This window comes from Saccostrea cucullata, unplaced genomic scaffold (assembly GCF_032062105.1).
Source record: "Saccostrea cucullata isolate Sc308-1 unplaced genomic scaffold, CSIRO_AGI_Scuc_v1 ctg18586, whole genome shotgun sequence".
Lineage (NCBI taxonomy): Eukaryota > Metazoa > Mollusca > Bivalvia > Ostreida > Ostreidae > Saccostrea > Saccostrea cuccullata.
In genome coordinates this window covers 1-8,714 of record NW_026939292.1, presented here as the reverse complement: position 1 = coordinate 8,714, position 8,714 = coordinate 1, and the positions used below count along the sequence as shown (strand labels likewise).

The 8,714-nt window shown below is 36.1% G+C and overlaps 1 protein-coding gene across 1 annotated transcript; it reads right to left on the bottom strand.

Annotated features, from left to right (window-relative positions):
* Positions 1-2,025: 2,025 nt before the first annotated feature.
* Positions 2,026-4,067, bottom strand: LOC134252726 (uncharacterized). The gene is made up of 4 exons (XM_062735234.1): positions 3,925-4,067; positions 3,338-3,451; positions 2,683-3,236; positions 2,026-2,486 (listed from the first exon to the last, which is right to left on the bottom strand). The coding sequence occupies exons 1-4, from the start codon at positions 4,065-4,067 to the stop codon at positions 2,026-2,028; spliced, it is 1,272 nt and encodes a 423-aa protein (XP_062591218.1).
* Between the last annotated feature and the right edge of the window lie 4,647 nt (positions 4,068-8,714).

Below are 8,714 nucleotides of genomic sequence, written 5' to 3'. Positions count from 1 at the left end.
CATGCGCGTGATTTCATGAATTTTTTATCTTAATCGTATTGAAGGATATCTTAATGAATGACTATATTTAAAATTCCAAACATTTCGTCAAAAAACAAAATAAATATAGCCATTTAAAGTTTCAGCCAATCAAATTGCAGCACACGTGCATGCGCGTGATTTCATTATTTTCTTTCTATATCGTATTGTAGGATATCCTACTGCATGACTATGTTTTAAATTTCAAAGCATTTCGTCAAAAAACAAAGGAGATATAGCCATTTAAAGTTTCAGCCAATCAGATTGCAGCACGCATGCGCATGCTTTTCATGAAAATTTTTATATATCATGCTGTAGATCTTCATAATTTAAGACTTTGTTCAAAATTTCAAAAGATTATGACAAGAAACATGAAAAATATTGAGACTTTAATTTCAGCCAATCAGAGCGAAGCGCACGTGCATGCGCGTGAGATCTTGCTATTTTGACCATGTCATCATGTCTATACTACTAATATATCCTTATAATATGAGTTTCAAAGCATTTCATCCAGAAATAGAAAAGTTGCGGCTATATCTATTATATTAGACATTTCACGTGTTGCACGTGCGCGCTCTTGCAAGCACGTGCGCGAGGAACATGTCATTACGCATATACAACTAATATATACTTATATTATGAGTTTCAAAGCATATAGTCAAAAAATACAAAAGTTACGGCTATATCTATTATACTGGTCATTTCACGTGTTGCACGTGCACGCTCTTGTAAGCACGTGCGCGGAAAATGACCTTGATTCCGCAAATCTACATAACATGTCTACTAACCCTAAAAAGGTTTTACCTACTTCGGATGAACAGTTTACAAGATCACTCGCGGACAAAAAAGTACCCAGGAAGAAGAAGAAAAAAAATAATAATAAAAAACAGAGTAAAAACAATATGTTTCCCAACTTCGTTTGGGGAACATAATTAGGTATAGATTAAGTTGTGATATGATAGGCATTTGGCAAGGTATAGAAATCTATGAATGATGCAATATTTGTTATAATTAATGCCTACACCACAGAGATGGATAAACAATTTTTTTAAAGTGTGTAAAAATCATTGAAATCTTAAAATCAAGATTGACATGATTTTCCTGCACTTTTAACTGTTTCAGATACATTGTAATTGTAATTTTTTGACAGGCGTATCATGCTGTGGCGTAGCACTTTATTTAGGTCAGATGATACAAACTTTTTTTTTCTTTGGAGGAGACTTCATTAATATCATGTTACAAGTTTAGAAAAGTGGATAATTCTTTCATTTTTTTCTTCTAAGAACTGGAAAATGAAAGAGACTTGGAAAATATTTGTAACATTTCAATAAAATTACAGATATGGACAAAACAGACTTGGTAAAGGTTTACAGATAAAAAATTTCGGAATATGTTACCTTGGTGCTAAAAGTGTAATACAGATATCGATGTATAAACTTTAAAAAAAAAAAATTATACCAAGCCAGGTGAATTTAATGAGGAAAAACGCATTGACAAAAATCAGCAATATCACATGGGTTGATTTTTACCATTTTGCTTTTCCTAATAAAATTCATTAAAATGTTGTTTCTTTAAAGAATTTTTTTTTCGTATCATCTGTCAATATTAAAGTCTTTTCTTTTGAATGTCTATGCATGGTGGTTAATTCAACAGAGATTCATAATAACTGGTCATTTTTATTATTAAGGATTTGCAGGTGCCCTATAGTAATCACTGTGTCCGTCCGTCTGTCTGTCTAGCTGTCCGTCTGTCTGTCTCCCGTCCACAAATTTTCTGTTTTTTCCCAGGGTAGTTCAATAGGCAGAAAGACATATTTTGATGCTAAGTTTGTTTCTCTTTGTCCCTTGGTTTGGAGCTAGGGTGGTGGGTAGATTCCTTAACTTTATATAAGAATGCATTGGCAAAGAAAGATAACTGCTGAAGATGTTCCCATTGTAAACTGAATGCTGCTATGAGTCCCTTGGGATTAATTAGCATTCCTCCTGAAGAAAATACAAAGCATTATCTTTATCTGTCACATTGAGATATAAAAAATTCAGGAGGACTGTTAGGATTCTCTGTTTTGATTGGTTGTTTTGTAGGAATAGCCCAGTAGTCATGTACAGCACCAGAGGAGCCGCTGCTAGAAGTGGTCATCTGATACGCCTTCCGCTGCAATGAAGCTATTAGGGATTCAGTCTTCTCTTCTGATTGGTTCAGAGGCTTTGTGGTCTCTCTTGATTGGATGGAAGACTTGTCCTGTGTACCATGTAATGATGACAATGAGTCAGGTGACTTCTTAACCTCTACTTCTTTCTTGACTTGCACAGATTTCCTTGTAATATTGGTAACATTCCAATAATCATTGGTGTTTTGATTATTAAGTAATTGCTCCAGCTCTCGGAACTGTTGACTCCTCAACCTTCTTAGAATTACCCTGGGGATTGAAACCTTGAAGATTATTCTGTAAGGGTGCCATGGCTTTGGCGCTAATTTGTGATAAAATTGGCCCTTTCAAATTCCGGCTTTCCCAAGAATTGGGTTTTGTAGAGGAGCAGGAATTCTGTTACTAGAGGTAGACTTGACTGCTTTCAGTGGGAATTGCTTCCTTTCTGACCACTCAGCGTTAGGTCTTGGATCACCAGATTGATGATCAATGGCCTTATTGGACCAAGGGTTTCTAGCCTTTGTGTGGTTCTGGTTGGTCTTTTTCTTCCTTAATATTTCCATTTACATCTTTCTTTCCACTAAGTTTTAAAGATCCACTTCCAGGCACAAACCTAGGCATATCAGGTCTATTTCTTTGTAAATCAGTTTGATTCAATTTTACATCATTTTTCTTTCCATCCTCAACACTTGAGCTATGTTCTTTACAAGATAGTGTTTTTGATTCTTGCTCCAAAGCACTGGGATGGGCGGAATTGTTCCTGTTTTCATTTGCAGACATCACGACTTTGGCACTGGTCTTCCACCGGTAGCACTCTCTAGCAGCGGTGGGTAGTTTGGAGGACACGTACAGATACTGTTCGTCGTCGTCCCAGGATTCCTTTTCTGTCTTCTGAGGGGAGGCATGGACTCCTGGGGGAGGTATCAGGTTGGCGTAGTTCGTGGTAAGAACAGGTCTCTCTGGGACTTCCTCCTCCTTGTATAACTTTGGTCTATCACCGAATGGAAAACTGTTTTTGGGCTTTTTGTTTGGAACAGATTCCCAGATGTTCTCAACTTCTTCTTCTTTGGTGCTAAATGTGAAGAAAGACATATAATTATGGTGCCTAAAATCATAATCATTTAATTGAAAAGATGAATAAGAAATGTGAAGTACATATATTGATAAGCTTACTTTTGCATTTTGGTTGTAACAGCTTTAGCAAAATTTATTGGGCCCGATTTTGTTACTGGTTTTCTTGGCTCTGCTGATGTTTTAACTTCACTGTTGTTTTGTATTCCAGTATCCCTACATTTAAAATGTATATACATTATATTAATTTGATTCATTTTTTTAAAACCCTTTTTGCATTGCACATCATTCACATATAGGAAATTTTTTTTCTTGAATATGCTTTATCAAAATGGTATATAAAGTAATCTTACATTTGGTACATTTCTTTACACATATTTATTTAATTCATTTTTTAAAAACTTTCTTGCACATCATTCACATATAGGAATTTTTTTTTTCTTGAATAGGCTTTATCAAATTGCTATTTTAAAGTAATACTACATTAAGTTTTTGGTAGCACTGCCAGAAGTAAAATTCTTTACACTGTTATCATTAGCCACTGGTTAAGTAAGCTTTGTTGATCAGTTAGGACACCCTGGTTCCTTTGCAGATCTGCAGTCCTAGATAATACAAGCAGAAAATGTTACGAGATCTGCTAAATGGAACAATATTTACTTAAACATACCTCTGAGAACATCAGGCTTTACCTGGGCTCTTTAGTTTTCACAATGGAAGCGGAACTTCTCACCCCCTCGTTTGCGGCTTGTTTATCAAGTTTTGTGACAGACAATGACACAGATTCCTGGGTATTTTTCACTTCTGTTGTCCTTAGTATTATAAAAAGAATCATGTTAGTTCTTTAATAACAGAATGTTTTCTGTAAGTGAAAGAGACTTTATAATAACTGCTGTTCCTTCTGCCCTAACAGTTAATAATCAAAATACCAATGATTATTGGAATGTTTACAATATTACAAGGAAATCTGTGCAAGTCAAGAAAGAAGTAGAGGTTAAGAAGTCACCTGACTCATTGTCATCACATGATACACAAGACAAGTTTTCCGTCCAATCAAGAGAGACCACAAAGTCTCTGAACCAATCAGAAGAGAAAACTGAATCCCCGATAGCTTCACTGCAGCGGAAGGCATATCAGATGACCACTTCTAGCAGCGGCGCCTCTGGTGCTAAACATGACTACTGGGCTATTCCGACAAACAACCAATCAAAACAGAGAAACCTAACAGTCCTCCTGAATTTTTATATCACCAGAAAAGGTTGTTTGTGAACAGACCGGTGCAGCTGTTGGTGGTGTATCAGACTCCACAGTGCCACCAGTTTTGCCATTTGTCCAAAACAAAGAAAAGCAGACGACGGCAATGTCAGACAAAATTGTGCCGAAACAAGAGAGCTGGAAAGATGAAATATCTGCACCTATTATTTGCAAAGAAGCAAAGAACACCAACCAACCAAAAACTGAAAAGAGCAAAGTGCAAACTGTTCAAGATGGAGCTGAAAGTGATGAAAAAGTATTGCAACTACCTCCAAAGAAAATGTCTAGCATGTTTAAAAAGATGGCAAAGTTTGGCATCATTCCAAACCCTATTAAAAAGGAAAAGACCAGTGAAAGTTCTCCCACTTCTCTGCTGACATCTGAAGCAGAAGGGAGTCCTAAACCCTCCAAAACTTTCGCAGAAACAGTCAAGACAGAAGACAAAGATGTGGAGAGCCTGTCACAAGCAAAGAAAACTGAGGTTGGACAGCTGGATAGTTTAGGACTCAACATAGATAAAATGTCTGTGGGAGATAATACTGTAAGTTCTCCAACACAAGAAATGTCACAGTCACTGAAAGACAGTAGAGCCGTTTCCTCTGATTCTAGGTCTTCTTCAATGAATGAGTCAAACGGAGTGCTAGAAAAGAAGCAAAATTATATCACATAGATCGCTTATCAGTTTATAAGGGGAGGGATGTGCCAGCATGGATAAGGAGGTTGCTGAGAGAAATTCAGGTCTCTTCAGCGCAGTAATTGAGTAATGTTTCTGGAAGGAATGTTTAGTATCCATAGTACCTGTGGGAAGAATTGTGTTCCTCCGCTACCGGGGCATTGTGTTATTCCTGTTGAGATATTACAGAGGTAGATTTGGGAGCAGATTTTCCTTTTTATAATTTTTTGTGTTTTGATTATGGTGAAGTGGGGAGGATGCTAGTGTCTAGGTGACACTGTGTGAAGGGTCGCGCCCTTGGTTGAGGATGCACAACTGGCCTGATCACCCAGGGTGTGCTCCTGCGGTTTGGTGACCATGAAGAATCCTTGAAGAGGATGTTGGGTCTGTATTTTGTTTTTATTTTTTTTGTTGATATATGATCTACGGGATCACTTGGTGTTGCATCTCCTCTGTGGGATATCTGCTATCTGAGCTGGATAGTTTAGGACTCAACTTTGATAAAATGTCTTTGGGAGATAATACTGTAAGTTCTCCAACACAAGAAATGTCACAGTCACTGAAAGACAATAGAGCCGTTTCCTCTGATTCTAGGTCTTCTTCAATGAATGAGTCAAACGGAGTGCTAGAAAAGAAGCAAAATTATATCACATAGATCGCTTATCAGTTTATAAGGGGAGGGATGTGCCAGCATGGATAAGGAGGTTGCTGAGAGAAATTCAGGTCTCTTCAGCGCAGTAATTGAGTAATGTTTCTGGAAGGAATGTTTAGTATCCATAGTACCTGTGGGAAGAATTGTGTTCCTCCGCTACCGGGGCATTGTGTTATTCCTGTTGAGATATTACAGAGGTAGATTTGGGAGCAGATTTTCCTTTTTATAATTTTTTGTGTTTTGATTATGGTGAAGTGGGGAGGATGCTAGTGTCTAGGTGACACTGTGTGAAGGGTCGCGCCCTTGGTTGAGGATGCACAACTGGCCTGATCACCCAGGGTGTGCTCCTGCGGTTTTTGTGACCATGAAGAATCCTTGAAGAGGATGTTGGGTCTGTATTTTGTTTTTATTTTTTTGTTGATATATGATCTACGGGATCACTTGGTGTTGCATCTCCTCTGTGGGATATCTGCTATCTGAGCTGGATAGTTTAGGACTCAACTTTGATAAAATGTCTTTGGGAGATAATACTGTAAGTTCTCCAACACAAGAAATGTCACAGTCACTGAAAGACAATAGAGCCGTTTCCTCTGATTCTAGGTCTTCTTCAATGAATGAGTCAAACGGAGTGCTAGAAAAGAAGCAAAATTATAGCGAGCGCAGCGAGCGTCGCGAAGCGACGCTCGCGAAGCGAGCTCAATAGACTAACGTGTATGAACAGAGGAAATTCGGATTGAAATCTGTACATACGTCAGCCAAATTTCTCTGTGCAACATTCCCAGAATTCCTGCACTATCCAATGTCCTTTGCGCGAATAAATCAAAAATAGTAAAATAATTAAAGGAACATTGTTTCTTACCGAAATCTTAACGAAATGATTTTGCCTTACCTTATTCAAAAAAATACCCCCATGCGACAACACCGGCCTTCACCTTGCCCTTCGGAAATGATACAAATGACGTCACCGGAAACTTACGAATTTTGACGAAGTTATGTCGGTTGCTTCCGTGAGACTCGGAAAACATGTTGCAGTGCATAGCAACATGGTGGCTAAAACATAGTAACAACTTACTTGAAAAGAACGATTTAATGCAATCTCTTTTCCATAAAACTAGCGTTTGCGTCCTAAGTCAACAGAACTTTTTATCTGACGTCGTACTTTCGTCACTTCAACGGTTCGGGTATTTCCGATTTTGTCGAAACTTCCGAGAAGTTTGGAATCTCGATCCCGATGCTTGGGAAATGATTAAATTAAGGTAGAACCTATGTCATAGAAGTCTTTTCAAGATTTTCAAACTTTTCATAATGATAAATTAGCACTTGCTTATCAATCAGTTAAAAGCACATGACATGTTTCCTTGTTATTAAATGTAGTGCAGCCATTTAAAAATGGAATGATAATTACCTATTGCGACTCCACAATTTCAATCATTTTAGGGGTACTTGTCATGCAAAGAAAACAAAAAAATCACAAAATTACTTCTTTGAACATAGTTGTTTTTATTGTTTATTAAATGAACAGTATTAAGCAATATTTCCCGAGAATAAATTTTCTTGTTTTCATTTGACATAAAAGATAATTCCACATTTAAAAAACTATAGGCAAATGAACTCTATTTATTTTCAGTCAATTTTCCACCCTACATTTGTAAATATTTTTCAGAAGTCTTTGTCACAATGTTTTCATTCTTTAATATGATAAAGAACATACCCAAATGATTACAAAAAGTGATTAAAATATATACCTTTCCCCTCTAACTAATGAGAGAGAGGTTTTTTAGCGATGCTAATATTCTTGACCTTTTTGCACTTACACGGATTTTATTATTAAACGATTGTTTGGGGTTACTTTCAGATAAAAAATGTTTATAAAAATTGTAATTTTAAATTAAAAAAGATCATATTTAGTAGAAAAAATTGTAATCAAACTCCAAGAATATGAATAAGTAACAAATAATTATGAAAAGGAATGCACATCATTTCATGATAGATATCACAAAATGTACACAGGATCTACAACATGTACATCTTTGACTTAGACACAATTAATCAAGATATTACACTATTTAGTTGGCAACTGTTTTTTATTAGGATTTTTGCATTCCTTCAAAATAATTACATACAATTAACATTATTACAGTAAGTTGTATACATTGTAACTTCATTACACAAGATCGTCTTGGATTTGTCAACTTAATTAAAGATCTACATGTATTAAATGAAAGGTGCCTACAGGTTTCTCTAATTCAAGAATTATGATGTCATTAAGCATTAGAACCAAACAATATATAAATTTAATTAAGATTATTTCGGCATGATTTTAAATTCAATTCTGTGAATTACAAAATGCAGTATTTTCTACCATTTCTATTGAAGCTGTAAAGTACGGGAAAAAGTGACACGAATTCATTATGACATCATAATGGATCTAGCACAGGCTAAACACATTCACTAGTAATGATGTCATATGACGTAGGTTCTACGTTAATGCCGTCACGAGAAAAGGGCCCTTAAGTTCAAATTTTCACAAATTGACTTTTTGGTAAATTTTGATAGCCGGACTCTTTCTGAATGCAAATATACATAAATTTTGAAAATATCTCACTTTTTCGATATTTTATGAGCATTTTAGTGAGGCGCTTCAAAAATAACTTTGACGTTACTCACTGAAAACGTAATGACGTCGCCTGCGTCTTATTCAATATTCAAAAAATCTTAAAATCACGTGTTATTTAAATAACCTCAATCGTTTTTAGCATTTAAAATATGAGAAAGTATTTTTTTTTCCTCCAAGCGACTAGTATTTAACTATTCCTGAGGGATTTCGTATGTTATTACTATTTCCATGCTAATTTTAGAGCAGATCTAGTAATTCGTAAAAGAGAGGGGGGGGGGGGGTCTAG